This window comes from Fusarium mangiferae, assembly GCF_900044065.1.
Source record: "Fusarium mangiferae strain MRC7560 genome assembly, contig: FMAN_scaffold018, whole genome shotgun sequence".
Classification (NCBI taxonomy): Eukaryota; Fungi; Ascomycota; class Sordariomycetes; order Hypocreales; family Nectriaceae; genus Fusarium; species Fusarium mangiferae.
The window spans coordinates 549,534-572,946 of NW_024573938.1; the positions used below are offsets into that span (position 1 = coordinate 549,534).

At 47.1% G+C, this 23,413-nt stretch overlaps 12 protein-coding genes and 2 non-coding genes across 14 annotated transcripts; 2 read left to right on the plus strand and 12 right to left on the minus strand.

The window, feature by feature from the left end:
- Positions 1–350: 350 nt before the first annotated feature.
- On the minus strand, positions 351–1,013 carry FMAN_11983 (uncharacterized protein; the record flags this gene model as incomplete). Its single annotated transcript, XM_041824718.1, has 2 exons — positions 351–830; positions 879–1,013. 2 exons carry the CDS (start codon positions 1,011–1,013, stop codon positions 351–353), a joined length of 615 nt encoding a protein of 204 aa, XP_041690170.1.
- A 1,268-nt stretch (positions 1,014–2,281) lies between these two features.
- Positions 2,282–3,097, minus strand: FMAN_11984 (related to NADPH quinone oxidoreductase homolog PIG3; the record flags this gene model as incomplete). Its single annotated transcript, XM_041824719.1, has 1 exon — positions 2,282–3,097. One exon carries the CDS (start codon positions 3,095–3,097, stop codon positions 2,282–2,284), a length of 816 nt encoding a protein of 271 aa, XP_041690171.1.
- A 988-nt stretch (positions 3,098–4,085) lies between these two features.
- On the plus strand, positions 4,086–5,246 carry FMAN_11985 (uncharacterized protein; the record flags this gene model as incomplete). The annotated part of the gene is made up of 1 exon (XM_041824720.1): positions 4,086–5,246. The coding sequence occupies one exon, from the start codon at positions 4,086–4,088 to the stop codon at positions 5,244–5,246; it is 1,161 nt and encodes a 386-aa protein (XP_041690172.1).
- Positions 5,247–5,967: 721 nt separating this feature from the next.
- FMAN_16233 (uncharacterized protein) lies at positions 5,968–6,951 on the minus strand (the record flags this gene model as incomplete). The annotated part of the gene is made up of 1 exon (XM_041824721.1): positions 5,968–6,951. The coding sequence occupies one exon, from the start codon at positions 6,949–6,951 to the stop codon at positions 5,968–5,970; it is 984 nt and encodes a 327-aa protein (XP_041690173.1).
- A 1,167-nt stretch (positions 6,952–8,118) lies between these two features.
- Positions 8,119–8,538, minus strand: FMAN_11986 (uncharacterized protein; the record flags this gene model as incomplete). Its single annotated transcript, XM_041824722.1, has 1 exon — positions 8,119–8,538. One exon carries the CDS (start codon positions 8,536–8,538, stop codon positions 8,119–8,121), a length of 420 nt encoding a protein of 139 aa, XP_041690174.1.
- Positions 8,539–9,112: 574 nt separating this feature from the next.
- Positions 9,113–9,535, minus strand: FMAN_11987 (uncharacterized protein; the record flags this gene model as incomplete). The annotated part of the gene is made up of 1 exon (XM_041824724.1): positions 9,113–9,535. One exon carries the CDS (start codon positions 9,533–9,535, stop codon positions 9,113–9,115), a length of 423 nt encoding a protein of 140 aa, XP_041690175.1.
- Positions 9,536–11,125: 1,590 nt separating this feature from the next.
- tRNA lies at positions 11,126–11,197 on the plus strand. Its single transcript has one exon. It is a non-coding gene; the product is annotated as a tRNA-Thr (tRNA).
- Positions 11,198–11,334: 137 nt separating this feature from the next.
- FMAN_11988 (uncharacterized protein) lies at positions 11,335–12,470 on the minus strand (the record flags this gene model as incomplete). Its single annotated transcript, XM_041824725.1, has 2 exons — positions 11,335–12,105; positions 12,156–12,470. The coding sequence occupies 2 exons, from the start codon at positions 12,468–12,470 to the stop codon at positions 11,335–11,337; spliced, it is 1,086 nt and encodes a 361-aa protein (XP_041690176.1).
- A 1,017-nt stretch (positions 12,471–13,487) lies between these two features.
- On the minus strand, positions 13,488–13,931 carry FMAN_11989 (uncharacterized protein; the record flags this gene model as incomplete). The annotated part of the gene is made up of 1 exon (XM_041824726.1): positions 13,488–13,931. One exon carries the CDS (start codon positions 13,929–13,931, stop codon positions 13,488–13,490), a length of 444 nt encoding a protein of 147 aa, XP_041690177.1.
- Positions 13,932–14,847: 916 nt separating this feature from the next.
- Positions 14,848–15,402, minus strand: FMAN_11990 (uncharacterized protein; the record flags this gene model as incomplete). The annotated part of the gene is made up of 1 exon (XM_041824727.1): positions 14,848–15,402. One exon carries the CDS (start codon positions 15,400–15,402, stop codon positions 14,848–14,850), a length of 555 nt encoding a protein of 184 aa, XP_041690178.1.
- A 1,799-nt stretch (positions 15,403–17,201) lies between these two features.
- FMAN_11991 (uncharacterized protein) lies at positions 17,202–17,986 on the minus strand (the record flags this gene model as incomplete). The annotated part of the gene is made up of 2 exons (XM_041824728.1): positions 17,202–17,865; positions 17,952–17,986. The coding sequence occupies 2 exons, from the start codon at positions 17,984–17,986 to the stop codon at positions 17,202–17,204; spliced, it is 699 nt and encodes a 232-aa protein (XP_041690179.1).
- A 686-nt stretch (positions 17,987–18,672) lies between these two features.
- rrna44 lies at positions 18,673–18,788 on the minus strand. The gene has a single exon (XR_005994036.1). It is a non-coding gene; the product is annotated as a ribosomal RNA (ribosomal RNA).
- A 362-nt stretch (positions 18,789–19,150) lies between these two features.
- On the minus strand, positions 19,151–21,524 carry FMAN_11992 (uncharacterized protein; the record flags this gene model as incomplete). Its single annotated transcript, XM_041824729.1, has 2 exons — positions 19,151–20,970; positions 21,017–21,524. 2 exons carry the CDS (start codon positions 21,522–21,524, stop codon positions 19,151–19,153), a joined length of 2,328 nt encoding a protein of 775 aa, XP_041690180.1.
- Positions 21,525–22,144: 620 nt separating this feature from the next.
- On the minus strand, positions 22,145–22,645 carry FMAN_11993 (uncharacterized protein; the record flags this gene model as incomplete). Its single annotated transcript, XM_041824730.1, has 1 exon — positions 22,145–22,645. One exon carries the CDS (start codon positions 22,643–22,645, stop codon positions 22,145–22,147), a length of 501 nt encoding a protein of 166 aa, XP_041690181.1.
- Between the last annotated feature and the right edge of the window lie 768 nt (positions 22,646–23,413).

Below are 23,413 nucleotides of genomic sequence, written 5' to 3' on the forward strand. Positions count from 1 at the left end.
ATGAGATGTGAATGTACTATTGGCTTCTTCCACCTAAAGGCTGGGCGAGAAGGACATCGCAGTGATAACAAAAACTTCAAAGCCCAGTCATCACCCAAGTCACTGATTTCGTGCGATTCGGTTTGTTATTGGCTACCTTTGCTAACTAGCATCCTAACCTCGCCAATATCCTGACCGCAACACATTTTATTGGCTATCCACATGTACGCCTTTTAACCTTGAAGGTAGGGAAAATCGGACCTCGTTCCAGTTCTTGGTCGCTTCGAAGAGATGAGAGCCGTTGTGTCATCTGAAATCTCGCCCCGCAAGATGTCCCCCGAAGTGGAATAGCAACAACATGAATCCCCATATCATCTTCGCTTCTTGATCTCCCGTTCCTGATCTCCCAAAGCCTCCACCGGGATTATGTGTGGATGCATAATCTCTGCCAGTCTCGCGGATTCCATCTGCAAGTCCAAACGATCAATCTTACGACGCAGATTGAGTCGCTGTACCATCATTTGATGCATTTGGTGGCATAGGTCATCAACTATGCCATAACATTGTTCCACTTCGCGAGAGAGGGCTCTGATCTTCTTTTTCATGCCAAGAACCGGTTCCATATTGTCGGGAGCGAACTCTTTGCTCAAGTCGTAAACCAGCTTATCGAGGGCTTTGTCAATCTGAAGGCGGCGTGCGTAGACTTTTCCGATTTGAGTGAAAGCTGCCTGGCGGTTTCGCTCGAGGGCGTCGATCTGCTGTTTCATATTCTCTTGCTCACGGCGAGGAATAAGCTCAGAGGCCTTGAATGCTCTGTGGCCAAGAGGTGGGAGGTCGTCGGTGAATGGGTCCTATAGATCAATTAGAGGGTGGTGTGTTGTCGAGTTGGGGTGACTTACACAAACAGGGGTGACTGGCTCGGCTTTACCATTATGAAGGAGTTTGTAAACGGCCAAAGTCAGGCCAAGAAGGACGAGGACCAACAGGACCTTTTCGATCCCAATCGGTGACTCGATTGAAATGGTCGTGGCCATTATGAATGGGCAGATGATTATTTTTGATGTGAGGGGTGAAGTTGTTGTTGGGTGAAAGGAGATGAAGGTGTTGTGATGATGAAGGGTGATGATGAAGGTGGATGAAGTTGTTGTTTGTGAAGGTAGGATGTTGTTGTGATGGTGAAGAAGGAAGAATGAAGAAAGAAGAAAGCGAGACGAAAAAGGTTGGTTGTTATTTAACGTGGCCGGTGTGACGGAGCAACATGAACCATCTGCCACTGGCAGCAGAACGTCTAGTCAAACGTGCCTTGGCGGCTACCTGGACGCGTCCCAGGATCAAGGTGCTATTGGCCAAACTGTCAATGACGTTCTGGCATTGACTGAAGTCAGAGGGTTCTGGTCGACTGCCACTGCGCTATGGCACTGGTGCGCGTGGGCGGTACGTTTGCTGGGCGCTGGAGTTTCAAATACCACGTCAACTCTGAAAACTGCAGAACAACGGCTCTATGATAGAATCGAGTGTCTTTATGATTTATTTTATGGAAATCTATAATCAAACTACAGAGCGTGGTTGTATTTCAAAATAATGATCATCCAAGGCGACCCACTCTCGACTTGGACTTATTCATATGGATTGAATGAATGTTTGGTGACTGGAGTTGCAGTCGCGGAAGAACTACGTGCTGTGTGTGAAAATTAAAATGTTTTATTGAGAGATTTACCTTGCAATTTTTGATCCGCCATAGGCACTGTCATGATGGGCCCTTCCTTCGCGGTGGCCATCACCCTTGACGTAGTGTTCACAAATGCACTGAGTCACAGCAGGGAAATCATAGCAGTCGATCAATTCTTATGTGGTCTTCACGTCGCGTTACAACATCCATCTTGTGGCGCGGCGCGATGTTGCGTTAGAGCTTAAGGGGTGACCAGTGTCAGTCAAAGGCTGCGATCCAGGCTATCAGAAAATGACGTGCCGTATAGCATTAGTAAAATTGACGAAAGTGACATTTTTAAGTGGCAAGACAGCTTCTACTCGTTGAACGGGAGCAAGTTAAATGGACAATCGATTGAGAAGACTGGTTCTGTTGCGAATTGTACTTGAAGAACTACAGAAGAGCGACACGGGAGTTGAGCCAGAATACGATGTCACGACCAACGTCGTGACCCTCCTACAACCTCCCCAAGTCCCAGTCCATCAATCCCATTCTCACAATGCATCCTCTCACAGCACAATTGCAAGCGCGCCAACTACTCCAGCAACAAGGCCAGCAGTCCCAACCATCAGCCCAGCCGCAGCGTTACTCTCATCAACAGTCGCCGAAGGAGCAGTTCCGGTAGCAGTCCGCTGGTCCTTTGATGGGATCTAAACCTCCTAGCCATCCTGCCAGGCAGACGCGTCCGCCTCGACGGACTAGTTGCAACGAGTCGACAATTGTGCTGTTTCCAACCAAATCCAGTACCGAATCGAACTTCTTGAACTCGCCGCTTGCATGGAGGTGTTTGCTCAGGTTGGGCGTTTCAAGGAATGTCTCCGTGACTCCGAGGTCTCGCAACATGGCAAACTTGGCTTCGTTGCGAGATGTCGCAGTGACGATAGCCCCTGCATCGACAGCAAGATTGATCGCCGCTCTTCCAAAAGATGAGGTAGCACCTCTAATAAGAACCCTCTGTCCACGCTGAAGACCTAGATTTCGAAATAGGCACGTCCACGCTGTAGCATAACTTTCAGGCAGCGCAGCTACATCTGCCCAAGACAGCGGTAGTCGTTCTCCAGATTCGCCCAGTGCGACTATGTTGTTAGTATTTGCGACGGTATACTCTGCGTAACTACCAGGTATGGTCCGACCGAGGCCGCCCATGAGGGTTGCAACTGGTGTCCCTGTAGTGAATTCTCCTCCCGGACATTCTTCGATGATTCCAACGCATTCGATACCACTGATTGGAACTGACTCTGCCCATTCGCCTCGGCGCATATGCATTTCTGCGTGGTTGATACCGAAGGCTTTGATGCGGATGAGCGCTGTACCAGGGGCTGATACTGATGGTTTGGGGACGTCTTTGATGACTAGATTCTCGACTTGACCGAACTCGGAGATCAGTATAGCTCTCATAGTAGAAGACATGGCTAGAAGTGAGATATAAGTTCTTTTTGATAGGGAGGATTGTAATTTGAAGAGTCTGGTTGTTTTACTCGATCGTTACGATGTGTTGCAGCAGTTTGATTGTCAATGCAAGGACAGAGGCTCATATTTAACGACTTGTCTGGCTGCAGAGCAAACGCCAGGAACGTCATTCCGATATAGTCTTGATCCATGTAATCTTCAAGGCGCGCCCTTTCAAATGTGTTTTATATCAGCTTTTCAGTGACTAAACGCTCGTTGTTAGTTGATGCTGACTCGGAACACTTATGTGGTTGGCCCGGCCTGACGCGATTCGCCATCATTTGTAAGCGCTTATACTGGTGCGGCCGCTACAGGGTAGGCGCAACCAATCCGTAGCTTTGGTAGTGCATTATCCAATCAACACTTGTCGGTACCATGACAAACCTCTCCGTTGAGGACAACCACGACCTCACAGTGGGATCGTAGAATCTGTGCACTTAGTCGTTTACTACCGAGTGCAGCACTTGTTCAAGCTTGGTTAGAGATGGGATGTGTGCTTCTTCGTACGCCATCGCACCGGGGCCGCGTGAATGGTTTAGTTGTTAACTATCTAGTACCATCGGCTGAGGTACCGAAGAACAAAGAGGAAGAGTCAGACATGTCTCTCGAGCTATACGAGGTCATAGTTCATAGAGTTGAGTTAAAACAATGCATCGAACACTATGTCAAGGCTGTGTAAGCCTTTGTTCTCACGCGCAAACAGCAGTGACCTCCTTGTTCTAAGAACATATCAGTACAGCTGGTTTGTAATAACGATGAACTTCGAAACAGTGCCACAGACAATTTAATCACCAAACCTATAAGATCCACGATCTCTGTACCTTTCTGTCAACAATGCGTCAAACACAGTCGCAAGATCAAACGGAGCATTTATTGCTGGTTACACAACTTTCCAAAATTCATTTTATATAAAATCTTGTGTTCTACATTTGTACCTCTCACCACCGCCATGGAGAAGCAGCTGCGGGAGATACAGATGGAGATCATGCAGGATCGATTGGACAGCCTTGAATCCCGCTTTGAGGAACTTGCCAACAGTTTTGCGCACGTCTCTGCTAAGCAGCTCAGCAAGCAATGCATCAGCTGTATGGAAGCAATACGAAACCTAGCTTCTGATTGTCTGATCGCAAACACTGATCAATACCTTCCTTGCTTTGACAGAACCGAGTTCATTAGATATGCGCAAGAAAGCCGTCAAGCAATGCGTTTCACTGTCGACGAAAACAACACAATCCAACGCATCTACCGTGAGGCCGGACACCACCGTCAAATGACAGAAGAAGAGCGCCATGATCGTTTTCTGAGTCTCAAAGCCGGCGTACCGTCTGCCAAACTTTGCTTTCCGCCTTTCAACGCCCACGAATTGTTCGTCGAGCTTGCTATCAATCTCGAAAACCTTACTATCAGGGAGCTGGAATTCCACGACCAGCCTTACGTGCCGGATGATGCTGCCATCAGTCAGCCTCCACCTCCCTACGAAAGTCAAGGTCGAGGGTATCAACACCAAGACGGTCCTCATCCTATGGCCGCTACAATGCCTCGAGTCGAAGATTCATTCAGCAGTGGGGCATCCTTCGAGTCTATCGCCACGGACATGTCTGGAGATGAAGAGTCTAAGGAAGATCACTTCAAGAGGTGGTCTCAACTGCAGCTTTCTGCCTACGGCAAGTATTTGAAACTACCAGTCACGCCTCATGTGATCTCCGAAGTTTTATCTCATTACGAGAACGCCCAGGTCGAAAGGTTGGCTCTCCCATTGGGACTCAAGCTGTATAGGCTATATTTTGTAGAAGGCCGACCTGGGGGCGTGGTATGGAAGTCTGTGATTCCAGACCTTGACGCCGATGGAGATTCGATTTCTCCTTTCGAAGAAGGTGATATTGAAATTCTTACGACAACTCGTGACCGACTCAGAGACGATAACTGGGACTCTGGAGCTGTTTTGGAAACGGAGGTACCTCCGCCTCACCCTTTGCTCCCACATTGTATGGTTGCAATGGAAAGCCTCAAGCCTGAGGAGCTGAGTGAGTTTGGGCTGGTGGTTGCTTGGCGCTACTATGGAACTCAGCCATGGATGGACCGCTGTGGCCACCTTGTTCCAGACGTTTGAGGGTTGTTGGTAGAAAGAACCTTCCGATGGAAATTACTGGTCATGTCGATTGCATGCTTGCTGCGATAAGTCCAGCATTGTGGCGGTGAGGGTTGACTTAGGACAATAAGGTAGATTTTCAAAAGCATTAGGCTTATGACTAGAAAATATAAGTAAAATTCACTTGGGGGCTTACCTCTCTCATAGCAAGTTCATTATGATTCTCCCTCTCTATTCAGATTCCATGTCATGGCTTCCTTCTTGATAACAAGCCACGTATCAGAGTGATTATCCATGAATGCGATACGTCTAAGCCAGTGAGTGGTGACCACGAGGTAGTCAAAATTGAAGCTAGCCATGTCTTGCAACGCTGAGACGACATCTTCCATAGCTAAAAGCAACCTTGGTCTTACTGTGATGATAATAGCTGCGAGCAAATTGTCTGACGAACGTGGTTGAGCCTGCGCGGCTCAAGACGCTATCTAGACAAGCTACAACTTAGTGATTCTAGTGCTCTCTTAAATGTCAAGACTGCCAAGTTTCCAGTTCGGTTTACTACAGTCAGCTTTGGTTTGTGGAGTATTGAGTCAATCATCCAACAGCATATTACTTGGTAATATAGAAATAGATAGATCTATCTTTATGTTTTACTAAGTGAAATTGGAGCCTCAAGACAGAAGTTTTAGCCCAAGGAATACTATTCATAAATTCTTTATGAAGTCTGCTATTCTATGGCCATGCTTCACCAATTTGTGAACCTTGCTCGCTTATGAGTCTCATCCTGATTGGCTTCGTCGTCGTCATCATCATCAAAATAACGTTTCCTGGACCTCTGTGCTTGTCCCTCAGGCTCACCATATGCCTCTTGCCCCATCATCTCATCCACCGGAGACCAGGCAATGTCTCCATCATCGTAATCCGGCTCATCTATATCCATACCATCTTCGCTTTCACTTTCAGAGTCTGGTGTTGGCTCACTGCGCGCGATGATGGCTTCATCACGTCCAGTGGGTGCCAGTCGCCTGGCGTCCTCGACGGGAGTCCGCTCCTTCCATTCCCAATACTGTTCCGAGGTGCGTTTGTAGGCCTCCTTGTGGGCCCCCTCATGTCCCATGTTGTGGTATCCAGAGAATTTCCGGAGGTCAATGTAGTGAAGTGAATAAAGCTCTTCCAACTGAAACGGTTTTAGGTTGCGGATGTTTATTTTAATTGCATCGGAGTGCAATGGATATGGTTCGAGGCGATCAAAATCCTCCTTTGGCCATGGACTTGCTAAAGGTGAATACTTGAGTTCACCAACGCGCTGTTCCTTCCCTGCGTCATCGGATAAGTCTATGAGGTAGGGTAAGATTCGGCGTCTGAGAGTGTCTAAATAGCTACGTTCAAGCGGCCAGCAACCTGTTCCCCAATAGGCATGTTCGCGTCGAGGGTAAAACCCTGGCATTGGTCTGTATTCCAAGCTTGTACACTCGAGATAGCAAAATGGATGAAGGTGCTCGTCCTCTCCGCCATGGGAAAGGTAATCTTGACAACACTCAAGGTGATATCTGATGATCGAGTCCTTCTCTTCATTTCCATGCAGGCGCGGGATAATGTTGTCGAAGGAGCGGCGGCATACTCTAATCGGGTTGTTGAGGTGTGGTATTGTATAGTCAAATTGATCAAGAAATCGCTGGTAGATTTCAGGGTGGGATGCGGATAGTGGTCGGATTTGTGATTTGGTCATCGTTGCTTTTCTTTGTTGGTGGTTGCTGAGTTGTTGATAGCTTTTGAAGAAGGAAACCATGCATGCGGAAATATGTGTTATGTTAATGAAGGTACGTAAACATCCCGCACATTAGGTCTGCGGCTAAGCTATTTATCATGCTTCAGTATATCGTTCAGAACATATCAAGGTTAGCATGTGTACCACTGGGAGAGGCTTTTGTTCTTGGCCAGGTAACAATGCCGGTACTGAACATTAACTGATTTGTGTTTCAACACTCAATGCAATTGAGTAAAGGTCTGAGTGCACTAGATATATTAATAGATTTGCCGTTCTTTAGACTCTTTATTCAAGATGGTTTGTTCGAGTAGAAGTCGTTGCAGAACTTGAGTTAGATCCTTACTGGTCCGTTATTGTCTGGATTAGCACAGGCGTTTGGCTATTTCGCGAAGTCCCTTCAAGCCACAAGCTTTGGCAGCCTCAAACTAGTGTCATGGCTCTTAAAACACCGCATTTTCCGCCAGTCTTCGTCCAGAGAATTTCCAATATCTACTGACGTGTTTGCATTTCCTGGAAAGAATGGTGTTGTTATCACCTACCAGCGTGTAATTATCATGATATCGGCGAGCTACGGTTCATATTCCTTTGCTGTTAATGACATACTAGTGATCTAACGGTAGAGAGCGAGGCATTGGCGTCAAACAAAGACTCTGAACAAAGAATTTTTTTGATCGCTGATCAAAGGATTCATCCTTCCGACGCATATGTCTTTAGTGTTCCCTTCTTTGAGCCAAGTCTGCAATATCTTTGTTGAGAATCATCTTGGACTTCAAGGAATTTGGCAAGCGACGGCCACTGAGAATGGTCTCGATACGACGACTGCTTAGTGAGATATTAAAATGTCCCATTTTATTCAAGGTTTACCACGCTATTGCGTATGCAACTATCTCGCTTCTCTACCGACACTATCGAGGCTCAATCGCATTTGCGAAAAATCTAGTTACAACTTGCAGATCCGACTTGTTTTCGAAGCCTATGGCTTTGGTCTGCGATGCCTTGGTCTCTGGTACAGGTATCCATGGTACTTCCAAGATCCATCTCGTGGTGCTTTTAATGGACGGCCAACGTTGAATATGCAAGCAAGTGCTGGCAGCCAGTAGGCAAGGTTCTCTCAGGATACCCTGGCTCTTACTGGTTTCCCGCCTGCTCCGCTGCTTTTCGAGCAGCCACTCTGGCTTTGCGGGCAGCTTCCCGAACCTGCCAGTCTGCCAAAGCGGCCGGAAAGTAGTTCGCGACCTTCTCCTCAGGCTCCCATCTGTCGTCCTTAGGCGAGTATCCAACCCACTGACAATTATAACAGATCTTGCCCTTGACCCAGTCCTTTGCCTTCACTTTGAAGACATGATAAAGTTGCAGACCTGTAACTTCCTGCCGACCACCAAGGTCTTCCCAGTAAGTATACAGAGCTTGGGGATCGATCTTCTGGATGAAGTCCTCGCGTTCCCAAGACTGTGGGATGTCGTCGTCTGTCCACTTGACTAGAATTTGGACGGTGCTTTCCGAGCGGTCCACTCTGTGTCGAATCAGGGTGTCGATCTCATCAGCCATGATGTCTGTGACGAAGAGTGATCCGCACTACTGTCGAAAGGATAAATCTTTACTCACGTACTGGTAGTGTTGATGTCTGTGAGTGGTGATGTTTGAGAGTAGATTACGGGTTTGATCAGTCCCATGGATGGGCATCCAAGGATAAACGACAGAAAGCGAACAGAAGAAGAGGCCATGCTACACTGGTAAATCGCCAATAACTAAGATCACTTTTGCTGCTCTTAGACCACTGGAACATCTCCCTAACAATGTGCCACTGTCACCAATCTAAGAAGAATTACATAAGTCAAGCCTGTAATACCTGTTGCTTGGAATGGCCTTTCGTAAACCTGGCTCGCGGTGAGTCTCGATGTGACGGACGCGTTGCAAATTGCGACTATCTCATTTCACTCAAAGCTCACTACGGCATCGCAAAACCAATTGTTCTCTTCTCTAGCACGATCGAGGCTTGGTTAAATGTTCAAACGCTATAGACCTCCTTCAAGTTATCTATTGTATCTCTCAACTGCCTAAATCATTTCCTTCTTAGCTAACTCACCTCCAAGTAACCCAAGTCCTCTCTCCCGACTTTGCTCTAAGGATTCGCCGGCGGAATGTTCTGGTCAGCAGCTGCTCGCCTAGCCTCAAACTCAGCAAGCACATCCTTGGCAATCCTCTTTACCTTTTTTGGAGGCTCTAAGGTTGTATCCTTACGCGAGTCTGAGTATCCCACCCACTGGCAGTGGTAATACCATTTACCCTTCTTCAAAACTCTGGCAAGAACCTTGAAAATGTGGTAGTGTCGTAGATACGTAGCATGACCACGGCCACCGCATTGGCGCCAGTACCGATACACTGTTTCGCTGGCGGTTTCTTGCAGGAGAGCCTCGGGTTCCCACGTTGGCTCGTCATAGCCTTTCCACTTGACGAGAAACTGAACTGTCTTTTTTCTTCTGTTGACTTTGTGGCGTATGAAGCGCTCTATTTCGTACTCTTGGTAATCTTGATTGGCGGCCATATTAAATAAGAATAGCAGTACCGATTGTGAACCCTGTGGATTATTCGAATATCAATTCTATTGACGTCTTGTACTTTGGTGCATCGTCACTTGGTCCTGCAGATGCGTTTTATACAAATTCAAGAATCGAGAACATGGCATGCAGTAGACAATGGTGTGCCCAAATGAGATAAGTCGCTGTTCAGTAGGACAATCGATTCTGTTCTTTGTCCATTTTGACCATCTCTTTAAGAACATACCACCATTCACATATTAACAGAACACGTACAAGGCCCAGTAACCGCCGTGTTCTGTATGCAGCAAATCTCGTCTGCAATACGCTGCTTTATGCTGAGTGTTGAAATACATCATGCTTGCCATACCGCTCTGTACACCAGAATAGAGAGATGTAGTCAACATTATCAAGGTCTAAGAGTCAGGCAAGGTACATTATTTCAACTATAAGAACCTGAGTATATGGTACTTGTGATGGTCAGTCTGCGGGTCAAGAACCTTTGTTAAGGAGGATCTCCTCGCTTGGACGGCAGCTCTTGGCATTGTCTTGAACGGGAATAGACAGGCCATCGCTTAAAACAATGAATTTTATTACCGCTATAAATAGTCTGAAGGATCAGAGTGGAACAATATTTCCAATCTTTTATCGTATAAATGTCTGAGTTTGGCTGAATGATATACCGCGTTTTGGCCGATGCAAGGGCTCAAGAGTTCAAATACTGATGAGTACCCATAGAAGCACATGCACTCGACACTTACATTCTCGTTCAAATATAACTTTCCAAAAGGTCTCTCTTTAAAATCCGTTCATCAAACGTCACTCGTTCAACCCAATAGAAAAACAAAATGGCACGATCAATCGCCCTCGCAGCTCTTCTCTTGGCTCTCCCTATCGCAGCTCAGCCCGAGATCACTTCTACTCCTGGCGCGTCTACTGCTGCCCAAAGACTACCGACATTACTTCACACCCTCCCGAAACCACTGAATACACGGTTGTGTCGACGATTACACGCAGTAATGGTATTGACTATTATGCCGTTCCGATCAGCAAATCTAATGGGGGTCTGAAGAGTCGCGGGGTTTTAATCCGCTGCTGCAAATGGCAAGTGGAGTTCACTTGAGCTTCTTTGGGAGTTTTGTGTTTGGGACTGAAGAGTTCCCAGTGTCTGACGTCCCGTTGAGAAGTATCATGCACAAGGTGGCAGAGGGGAAGATTGATGCGAAGCCTTGGAGAGTGTTTGGCTTTGAGGACATACATGCTGCTCATCAGGCAATGGAGAATGGGGATGGTAACGGGAAAATGGTTGTCACTGTTGAGTAGTGTTTGGGACTTCAAAGATGCGCCCTCTGAGCTGCACAAGTTCTGCAATATTGCTCGATTGAACGATGTTGACTATTGCGATCTGCATTAACGATACTCGATCCCTCCAGTGCCAAACCTCATGGCGATATGAATGATCACGTCCAGTTCAGTAGTCATCTCCAAAAGTGACCTCTCCCACAGTTTGCAATGCAATTGGCGTTGACTATAACCGTTTGGTTTGGGGACAATCTTGGTGTCCGAGAGCGACGAAGAGTCTCATCCAATCAGATCGCGCCTCGATGGCTCAGTGGTAGAGCGTGTCACTAGTAATGACAAGGTCCACGGTTCGATCCCGTGTCGAGGCAAACGAGTTCCATCATCGTTGACCAGTTCTTTTTGGTCTTTTTGCAAGTTGTGACTTGAATACTGGCGATACAGAAAGGTCGTTTCCATAAATAGGCCTGCAACTACAAAGCTACCTGCGCCCTCCTCATTACCCATTTCATCTCAGGTAATCTCGAATGACATCCTCAGGTACATCCTTGCCCAAGTAATTCGGCACCCTCTCATACATCTCCCAAGCGCTCCTCTTCATAAAATTCGTCTGTTCCCTGACCCAACTTTCAAACTCACCCCTCTCCACCATCTCGCCCCTCTTCTCCTTCTCAATCAGCGTCTCCAGAACCGCATCAATCCTGCCTCTCAACCTAAGCAACTTCTCCTGCAAGAAAATGTTACAAAACGTCGGAATATGATCATTTCCTAAATCTACACTCCGAAGCGACGTATACTGATCATCCAAGTTCGGATCTGCAAATGCGTAGCTACTCACCATGCTCAATCTCTCCGGTACATTCGTCGCTCGCAGAGCAGCATGCTCAGTGCATCCACCCTGCATGATGACTGCGCCTCCCACTCTTGGACTTTTCACCTTTACGATGGAGCCGTCTCCTGTGCGTATAGCTGTCTCGCCGCCTTGCATGCTGCTTGTATCGCTGAGCATCACAACGCATACAACCGGGACTTGGTCTTTGTGCCAGGCGTCAATGGGTATGTCGTCGTAGCTGGACTTTTGCATCTCTTGGGGTGAGAGCGGGGCTGAGGGTGTTTCGGTGAGTTTGTAGACGCCGGGGAGACCTTCGGGGCCGAGTTGGATGTTCACGAGTCCGAGATCGGCTTCGCGTCGCAGGAGTCTGAGGCCGAAGCCAGCTGCGTGATCGATGGCAGCTTGCGTTGCGGGATGTTGCCATGCTTGAAGAGTAAACTTTGCAGTCTTTTGCAACTAGTTTAGTTTTGATGTTGTTACTGTGACTTTTGACTGACCTTCTCATGCCCCGCGATGTAAGCAGGCGCACGATCCCATGAACGGAGATACTTGTCGAGAATTGGTTTACTCAGCATCTCACGACGGAGCATGCGCACTCCTTCTTCTGAGAAGAGCTGAAAAGGTTCTGTGACGCAGAGATCGGGTGCATTTTCTGGCTGCGGGAGCCCAAGGTCCTGGAAGGTGTGGCGTCGAGTAGGAGGCTGGAAAGCGAGGTGGATGGCGGGATCAAAGTCCGGGAGGCCGAGGTCGACAAGAGCGGTGAGGGCTGGGGAGGGGATGTTCGCCGGGGCCGGAGCTACCTTTGCAGACATGTTGTAGGATATCTAGAGATGGAGAGTGGTAGGTTTTGTTGATTCAGAAGCGAGAAATTGACACTGCGAAATGGCAAGTCCTGTTTTCCAACTACATCGTTATAGATTAGGGAGGGCCATTTGAGCCTTTTATCATTGTTACCAACCTCGTGAATGAATCTTTATCGGCGTCGCTTGCTGAAGGGGGGAGGGGCGTTATGTTAGTCTCTTCTTATATCATTTCCTATTCTGGTAATGGTATCCTGACTACATCGCTGGGCTTATCATCTGACGCTTCCTGTCAGATAAGACACCAAAAATAGGGGCCGGCAATTGAAACGCCACGAAATTCCTTATCAGGCCCATTTCTCCGCACTTACCCCACACGCAATGGCCTGAAAAGTACCTGGAGGTCGTTTGACTCAGTGACCAAGGAAGCTTGACCCCAAGGTTGGCTGACAAAAATAATCAGTTAAAAGGCCTGCTAAATCTTCCCTAAATTTAACTAAGTTTAGCAAAGTCTTTTCAGTATTTAGTATCCAGTTCTTACATTTACTTGCCCTAATTGAGGAATTTGGATTGTGAAAATCATGCGGCGTCTGACAGGTGAGTCGTGGTCATCAATCCATCAGGATTTTACGGCGATTACCTCCTTTGATCATCTGAAACGGAGCTGACATCAGAATAGGTAGATAATCTGATTGACCTGGCTGACTCTTGTGAGATTGAGACCTCTCTAACTAAGACAATGGCGGCAACAAACATTTAGCCGAGACTTTACTCGACAGCATCGCGAGGGGAAGTTTACTGGGAGAATGTAGGAAACCTTTTCTTTTCTGCACTGCACTACATACGGACTGTCTTCTCATGCCGCATAGATACCAACAGTCCAATCACTACCTGGGCAGGACACCTCTGCCTGATGCTCCTGTAGAGCATTGCCAATATGCAACCAACAAAACAGAGCGCCTTTCTTTCCACTGCGCTTTAGAAGAATGAGAATACCTCTAGTCCACTAACAGACCGCTCAAAAACCGCTCATTCATCAGTGAGAGGCTCAAGACCTTCAGGTCCGTAAAGAAATCTGTCAAATGACGGGGGGAACAACTGCACCGCAGTACTAAAGTTGTCCAAGAAACCGGACACCACATCGCAAAACCCGATTACTCGATCGCAAAGATTTTTAATACGAGTGAAGAAAGATGAAATGAACTGAAGAAGAAATTGAAGGACCGGAATGAGCATAACGATGATGCAAAGAATTGCAGCGTTGGTCAGGACTGAGAAGTAGACGGCGATGACGGCGAGACCCGAGAGGCAGACGCAGCTCGCGGTGGCGACAACGAAGGAAGTTCCGATGGCAATGGAGTAGAAGATGATGTCGTCGATCTCGTAGAATGTTTGGAGGGTGAATGAGATGATCCACAGGAGAGAAACGATAAGGACCAGCTTCATGGTGCCTGGGTCGATGAGATCCGCCATGTTGATGTCCTCTATTGGCGTGAAAGGGAGATGAGAGAGCGAAGTGTTTTATTTCGGGTTGCAGGTGCTAATGCTTGCAAAAGTGATGAAAGGGTAGTGTGGAAGATATTGCGATGAAGAGATGGCCAGAAGTCGGGAGAAGTCAGATGAATCTTTGGGGTTCGCCAACAATGTTGTTGTTCTGCGTGATTACCTTTCATTTGCCGGAACCTTTATGGTGAATTGACAGTGGCACTCGCTGGCGATCTGAACTCCGACCAGCAAACGATTATGAAGCTACACTACTATGAGTAGCATAAGCCCTGATAACGCAAAGTTGGCGTTGCTGCCACTGTCAGAATGACCTTGTGAAGGCGAGAGACGATTTTGTCACATGAGCTGTGCTTGAAGTTGGCTGCCAGAGACTCTCGTTATTTCTCAATTGGGGGCGAAGCCGCAGCTCGGTAGCAGATTGGCTCATATCTAAATTCACTATTCTCCCTATATCGTACACAGACTGCCATTGTACTCCCAACTTTCCCGGACAAGTTTGACTACCTTCCTGACATTCAAAGGACAGTTGACCTGTTCAAACTGAACACATCTCCTCTTTGACGACGATGCAAGCGTCGTGGCCATGAACAGTGCGAAATCCGAATCACTAAGATCAGACAGTCAAAAGGGCCAAGACGGTTTCCCAGCAATTATTAACGAAAATACACAGCAAGCCTAGATCCTTGAGTCCATGATACGTCGCCCGAGAGAAACTCTCGCCTACCCTCCTCCCGTCCCCTGAACCGAGGATCCAGGGTTTCAGAATGAGCAATTTTGCGCAACCACCAACCCAGCACATCTCGGTTGTGAGCAATCACGGCTTTTCTGGCTAGGCGCTGTACTTTAAGGGCGTACTTCTCCTTCCACGGCTTTTCCTTGAATACTACTCCCACATCATTCGGATTATATGGGAAGGCGAGTACAGGGCCCATGAGTCTTTGTGGGGGGTGCCCACTCTACAGTAACCAGCGGCGTAACGCTTGGTGGTAACATGGGCCACAAGTTTATGCCAGTTCTTTTGCTTGGAGTCGTGGTTGACATCACCTGGAATATTGATCAGCATCGTGAGTTCTGAGACCAGCACAGCTGGGGATGTACCGTGTGTATCATAGCCGATGGTGATTCTCATGTCAGGCGGCTTATACGTAAGTCTCGGCGGCGAGTGATGACCATCTGAGTTGACAGCGTTGATTTGATCCAAGATATTGACTTCGTACAGAGTCTTTGGGGAGATATCACTAAGAGCTTGTAGTAGATAGTTGACTTGCTCGCGAGCCGTTTGGGACAAGTCGGCGAAAACAGCGACAGGCTGATGAGGCAAAGTCGGGGTAGTCTGCACGCCACTGCTAGGTGAGACTTCATCGTCTCCATGGCTGTCGTCAGACTTCATCTTCTTCGCTTCATGATCGAGCTCGGATCCTCGACGTTTCAGGCTCATGGTGGAGAGGATAGGAAAACAGTTATGATAAGGGCAATGTTGATGGTGGGATCTTAAAAGGGAGAATCAAAAGTGAGAGTTGAAGACGATGGAAGCAATTTATACCATTGCTAATTTGACTAGATCTATTGAATATGAGATTGGATCAGTTAATGAGAGCTTCAAACAAAGCCATAGCCCAACATGCAGATGGACAAACTTTGGGACCTCAGTCCATATTGACAAAGGCGGTATTCGCTCATGCCTCAGAGTCCATTCAATCATACATCAAAGACCCCTTTGCGCTGTTACTAAAAAACATATCAAAGCCGGATATCGATCCACTTACGCTTTCATTTTCAGGCAAAGTTTGCGCGTCTTGCATTCCCACCCAAACTAACCGAAGCAGTTACAAAAGGTAAGCACGTTCACTTACCTATAGGACGATGGTCAAGCATGACAGGACAAGTGAGGTCAGCGGGGAGGTGGTATTTTACATAGCTTAACATAGTCAATACCACTTGCTACTCTAATTTGAAATAAGTATTTACAAAACTTAGGCGGCTGTAATTAGCTATTTTATCAAACGTATAACAACATATAAAGAGATACGAGGAGCATGGGCCATGCAGGAGCCTTTTGACTAAAGTATATATTTATTAATAGACGTTATTACGTTTATGTTACGGTAAGTATCTCTCATTGTGACCCCAGCAAGGAAACACTCTACGTGAATACCAAGATCAGAGGCCCATAATATAAGAGATCCAGTAGCAGGTCTAACACCACCAAATGAAGTTCAAGGCTGAGGGGAAACATCCAGTGAAGTTCATACAACATCAAGGCCGGGACAATCAACCAAAGCATTCCAAGAACCTTACGGTAAGTAACCCAAAGTATTACTTCGACTGTCCATAAACACCAATAGAAACCATACTTTACCAGGGTAAAAAGAGCGTATAAATAAACACGCAATACCGAGGCTCGATTGCAGTAAAGCAGGCTGTCAGTTCCATATGTTTTCATCATGTAGGCCGTCTTCTTGGTGTACAGTAGTAGGTCCAGATACAAACTTGCTCGCACAGCTAGCATCCCGCGCTCTCTCAAAGAGAACATGCGTAAATGCCTTGCTCTCTCGTAATGCGTGAAGAGTTTTGGCGTTAGGTCGGCAGCGTCGATGCATCGCTGGCCAGCAACGATGTACAGGTACTCCTCTCGACGGCCATGGGGAATTCGTGTACAGAGTCTTGACAGCTCTTCTTGGAGAGCCCTGATGAGCAACTGCCACGCATAGGGATGTCCAGGTGTTGTATTTATATGTTTGTCGGGAAGAAGGAGAGTTAGGGATTTTAGTGTATACCAGAGCAGGATGAGGGCCGGGTGAACCAGAGTGGCGTGGGCAGATGATGGAGAGTCTCCTCCCGGGGAGGCTTTGGAAAGAAGACCGTTAAGCATGGTGGTCGTAGTGGTTTAGTAGTAGATTAGTTCCGTGTTACCTTTGTCGCTGGGTGGGTAGCTGTAGGTTTATAACGGTGTTGGTGGGTTTGATCAGAGAAGACTGGTGAGAAGTTAAGTATTTAGTTTCAATGCAGAACATATGTCTGAAGTCGATGTAAACAAGTTAGGTTGTTCAAGGCGGAAAACAACAACCAAAATCAAGGTTCAGGTGAACAAGCAAACAGAGGACTTCAATTCAACTCGAACAAGAACAAAGGATACAAACTGAGACCTGAATAACTGCAAACTCAATGCTAGAAAGCCGCCGCTGCATTTTCTCATTGAGGAGAAAAATGTTCTTTTAGGCAACGTCTTTCCAGTATCTAACAACTGTCCCTCGAGCCCCGACCTCTGAAACGACCTCCTGCTGCAAACTTCAAGGCATCGCGCTGTTTCTCTCTCGATGGGAAATTAAGATCACAGTTCCGTTCTCCGCTACGCCATCCAATATATCCCCCCGTGTGGCTGCGCGCAGTCTCACTGTGCGCAATCCCCAGCGCAATCGAGATCAAGGCCGTCATGTCGAGGGTGTCCATAGAAGCAAGAGACATTTCAGGAAACACTTCTGAAGCATATTCCCTTCCTTCAATCCCGTAGCGCACCGAAATTACTCGTTTCAGAAGTACCCGAAAAGCTTCCAGCTCCTCAACGCGACGTTGGATTTCCCCTCGAAGATGACGCAAGGACCATATCGCCCACGATAGGCTTATGTTCTCGGGAGTGTCCGCTGTAGTCGTGAGATCAAATCTTTGGAGCATGAGGGAAAGATGAAAAGCCGGTCCAGACACCTCGTTGATTGAAAGAAACGCAATGGTCAAAGAACGTTCGAGGTTCTGAAGGGCCTCGGGTATGTTCATAGTGACAAGCTCATGAATCTTTTCGTCAATCTCGTTACCGTCGACCAAGGCGGCTGGTGCATACTTCCGGTGAAGTGCTTTCTCTTTACCGAGTGCCTCCAGATATTTAGACGCAATATCGCTCGATGGTCTCAAGTCATAGTGCAATTGCACGGTCAGATTTCCTATGCAAGAGTCCAGGAAGGATCCGAGATGAGGCTCAAGGCTCTGTCTTACATTTCTTGCCACGTTCTCAACATGAAAGGATGCATCTTGGATTGCGTTTCTCGGGTCCTTCAAATGAGAGACTAGATCATGAGCATCACTCTCTTTCAGTCTTCCGTATTCCTTAAGCCCCGCGTCACACACAGCCTTGTTCAGCCTATTCTTAAAAGGAATGACGCTGCGCTAAGATCAAAGGTGGTTTAGTCACTCAGATACTGGCAATTATATAAGCGCTGGCTTTGTTTCCCGAACCCAAAAGGCCCTGTAAATTCAATTAACAGAATTAAGAAGCAGAGGACATGGAAAAAGAAGAAGTAAATGTGTTTTATGCAAAATGTAACAGGAAAAGCCATTGAGAGAAAATCAATACTGTTATTGGTGTAATTGTTCTTATCGGTTGCCCTACCCTACACCACCTAAAGCGCGGCCAATTCATCCGCGCTCACATGCCTGGACTAGCCAGCCATGTAAAGACTTGAACAATAAGAAATACCCATCGAGCTCAGCGGCTAATATATCTAATAATTACCAATTTAACCTTCCCAGCATTATACTAGCCTAGATATGCATTTAGTTACACTAAACAGTAATTACTTAATTAAGGTTATTACATAAACAATCCCTCCCACTTTTTAAAAACAGCTATGTTTATTATTAAAGCACAACTTATTACTATTGATCTGACTTAATATCCTGCAAAAAGAAAGAATATCTTGATTGAATTGGCAAAAGATACATACAACAGCGGGGATTCGCTGGTCGTCACCGACCCAACTACTGATCCGCCCCTTACAGGCTTGACTATGGGAGAGCGGACGGGATCCCGTATTTTCCTGCAGGTATGGTCGTATGTGCTTGGAAAGTCTCGTAGTACAGGCTATAGTCATGCACGTCCCACAGACAGTCTCCTGGCCGACAATAGCTTTATTCATGTGAAGCGCAGAGAAGGGTTGCGAATATTCTCCACCTCACGACTAGCCTATTGTTTCAGCGCTACTGGAGCAATCCATTAATCGCATTAAACCTGAAGGTTTCCATGGTGGGAAGATGACAGCGCCAATAAGTGATGTCGCTCCAGCTCTTCCTCACAGTCGATAACAAACTTCATGAATGACAAGTCAGAATGGGTAAAAAACAGTCTTCAAAAACATTTTCAGAACCTGAGCGAAATAGAAATTCCAATCATCTATAATCCTTATTGTAAATTACTTTTAGATGATGCAGACTGTTTCCCTCTTCCTCTCCCAATTGCCCTCCTTATCAAACACCACTGGACCCAATAGCTCGTTTTCTCGCGCTTCTCTATTCTCATCATGAAGATCAAATGTGAATGTTCCGATTCGGCGAAAAGTCTGAGACAGATCGCAGAACCCTTCAGATGTCAATGGATCCTCCTCTTCGGTGTCATTCTGGATAAGGATTAAGCCTTCGTAGCTTTCCCACACGGCTTGTTCATAGCGATCGGTTTGACACCAGCCCAATTGCAGAGGAACGCAATAAATCTGAACCCACTGCGATGAAGGTATTTCTTCTGGAAGATCGATAGTACAGGAGTTGGCGAATTTGTGTGCCTGTTGTGTTCCTCCTGCGGGGCTTTTGAAGCAGAAGTTTTCAGAAATCTTCTTATACTCATCAGAGGAGATGATAACATATGCATCATCATCTTGATGTTTCGATGAGTCTTCTGATTGTGGCGCTTTCAACAAGTAGCACTCTCGTAAGTGGCATTGCATCTCAATAAGGCCCGACTTGATCTGCCCAGTTGTCGAGAGCGAGTACCCAGTCTGAGGCTCAACACAAACATCCAAGATCCTCGCAAGCTGTGTTTTCTTCCCATTCCAGATCCACGGTATGTATTGCTCAAAGAAGTCAACCTCGCCGTCCAACGAAGCCCAGCTCCACGACGGAGCGCGATAATAATCTGGCCTCCTGGGTGATGATCCAGCCTTAGGACGCCATAAGAGGCTTTGCTGGAAATTGTCATCGCGCCAAAGACCAGCGGCGTATTCCAGCTCCGATACACCTTTTTTCGATCCACGTCTTGCTTCAGCGATTCTCTCGACGATGCCTTGTAGCGCAACGAGTGTGTCAGAACTAAAAGTCAGACGCGCCTTGGTATATCTGCTAATAAAGTCGTTCCAAAACTCCGATGGCTCTTCCTCCAACTTAGAAGCTCTCATGAGTTTCTGGCGAAGATACGACAGACTTGCACTCTCGTTCACCACAGTGCTAAACTTTGGATCCAAGCCGATTGGAAATGCCTCACTCGCTTCTGTCGTCGCGCAGGACCAGACCATTTGCTTCGATCCAAAGACCAACGTCCGTGGTGATACCAAGAGTTCTTGCAGCGCCCAAGCTCGACGGCTCAAAGGACTCTCGTTGATAGTATCGAATAGTAGGCGTTCAGGTTGGTGCGGATAAACAGCCCATGGGTAGCTTACTCGGTGATATACCGAGCTTTGGATGATGTTTGCGACGCATGGTCTTACTGCGCGGGGATCGCGACGGCAGAATATGGAGTCTTGTACACTCGATCCCCCAGCTGCGGCGAGGGTCAGAGCCGCTGAACCGTAGATGCTTCCCATCTTCGAGGACTCCTTGATCCAATCGGGTTTGGAGTCTTGAATGATGCAGAGCGCATCAACCCATAGATATTCATACCCAAGATCTCGTGCTGTGGTGATTGCATCGCGGATGGTATTTGGTAAGCTTGCCGGAGGAATTTCGTTTTGGAATGGAATGAGGGTTGCTTGCGTGAGAGTGACGGTGTTGTCGGTTCCCCAGCAATAGCTCAGTGCAATATAGGGTACTGCTTTTGATGGAATGACGAGTCGCGGTTGGTGGGTTTTTGACCCCACGTGGATGAGTCTCGTTGGACGCCAATTCGTTTGTCGAGGTTGGAATTCTTTGCAGATGGGATGTGAGCGCTTGCAACCTTTGATCCATTTCAATGCAAGCTGTGAGTTCTGGTCGTTCATAGTCGATGCATGCTTGCCGGGGATGGTCTTGATCACATGGTTCGTGTCCGTTTCTGCAGCGAGATCAGTCAAAGTTCTCCCATGCGATCGCAATCTTACCTTGAAGTGGCCGCATTCGCAGATCGAATGACACATCTTCCAACACTGAGCCTTTATCCGACCTGACCGCCAGCCAGAACTCATCCGGAAGATCAATTCCCAACGCAATATCAGTAATCGCCATGCTCGTCCTCTCATCCCAACCCAGCTTCCCGCTTGGATCTCGCTCAACAGTGCGATATTTGAAGCAAAGCCGTACAACCTCATCATCGCCTAGATTCCGAAACTGCTCTTTTGACTTTTCATCAAAAGCATGCGCAATTATGATGCAGAGATGGCAGCCTGATGAAGTTGTTTCGGAAAGAAAGTCTCGTTTTGACTTTGACCATTTTGCCCAGCGCGATATGTCGTTTAGAAGATCCCAGCTGCTAGGATAAGAATAATCGCTTTTGGGGAATTGGGATCTGTGGGTTGGGCAGGTATATGGTGTGCAGCCGACGATGGACATTGAGCATGCGTGGGTGCATGCGTCGCAGAGACGTGATCGCTCGAGTGGTGTCGGCCGCATTGTGATTGACCGCGTAAGAACAGTTAAAAGGGTGGAAAAAGAAATATGGAGAAGGAGAACTAATCAATATGAAGTATGGAGATATATATGAGATGGTGTTTGTCACCTGCTGGTTAGGCTGACTCAAGCATTTAGCTCGTATACGGTATGACTCAGACCGCGTTAACACCCCGGCCAGCGAGTCAACAACCATAGCACTAGATAGCGGCCACTTCGTATAGCGTAAACTACCTGTACTTGGACTAGGTTAAAGTAGCAACATTAACAGAAATGGCTGAGTCGTCATAAAAATGTCAATAGAGAACGGAAGAGTTCAATTATGGTTCAAAGTCAATTCAGATAAATAATATTGCTTGCGAACATAATCCTCAATCGCTTTACATATAAAAAATGTTCAATAACAATACCGGGCCACCAATCGCAGATCAAGCAGCTCAGATCAACACAGAAGCGAATAGTCTCCTTGGTATAACATTCCACAACAATCGTGACGCCTACATCTCTAGATAATCTGAACATGTCCAGAACGGACAAGACGGCAATTTGTTCACACCTCCATCCAAGTTAAATGCCCACGTAGCCCGTCGACCTTTCCGACTCCCATTACAGTGACCCTGGAACTAATAAACCTGCTCGCTCTGTTCAAAAGAGCTCCCTGGAGTCGGAGAAGGAATACTCCAGCGACAAGGTGCAAACAACGCCGGCGACCGCAGAGGCTCGCGATCTGGCCTCTGGACGCAAAGCTCGGTCAACTTTATATCCAGGCCCGAAGTGCAGTCGCAATGAGTGTTCTTTTTCGCAGAGTCCTGGCGCATCAAGCCATTACTTGGATTGCGCAACGTTAGACTCTGTGCAGAGCAGAGATGCGGCTGTAAACTCTTGCGACGATCAGTCGCACTCTTACGCCTGCGTGGGGGAGACTCCAAGGCAAAGTGAGGAGGTGTTCGGCCATTGAGTGCAATCACTGTAGCGCGGCGACGCTGTTTCGGGGCCATGTGGCGTGGAGGACTTGAGGTCTGGGCGAAGCTGGGTATGTCTGTTGGGGTTTTGGGACCAAAAGCTCGTGCTGCTGGAGCTGAAAGAAAGGAGCTTTTGGTGAGGTTGAGTGGTTGAGGCACCATTTTTGAGAAATATGACTGGGCGGGATATTCTTGGAGGAGGTCTTGGAGTTTGGCTGTTGAGAGGAATCATGATGAAACGCCTTGTTTTATCAGTTTCGATGTGTAACGCTTGGGCGAAAAATGCTGCCGTTGTAAGCAAGCATTTTGTTTACTTATGCTGAGTTTAATGACGAAATTAAAAATTGTAATGAGACTCAGAGCTATTTTATGCACTCAAGAACGTCATTCCAACTATTTCATTTTTTGAGGCTGCTTTGGACAGGCTGAGTCTTGCGTTTCAGAGCATTTTGAGTTTCGGGATTGGGAACTTTGACCTGCTGGTGCGCCCGAGGTACAAACATGAAACAAGAAAGTGGAGAATGGCGTAGACTGTTCTAATGGCATGATCTATTAATAAAAAAGCTTATTTCCATCTGAATTGACTTTTTTTGTTGTTTTATTTGTAAGCACGGCTCTGGGTATAGGCCGCGATGACCTCGATTTCCTTACACGCAGCGAGCGATGGGGGACTACGATGCGAATAGTCATGGTGAGAGGGAAGACGGTATCGGCAGTGTGAGAAAGAGCGCTGGTAGCTAGGTAGCTAAACGAATGAAGTTGTTATGTACTGAGAAGAATGTAGTAGAAACAACTATGTACACAATTTGCCCGATGTCCTCCCTCTTTGTTGTTGCTCCTGTATCTCTCCTCCACTTCGATCCAACATGTCCATCCCTAACATAAACACTGCATCTAACAGTATCGCTCTCTGCAGCGATTCTCAAAGCA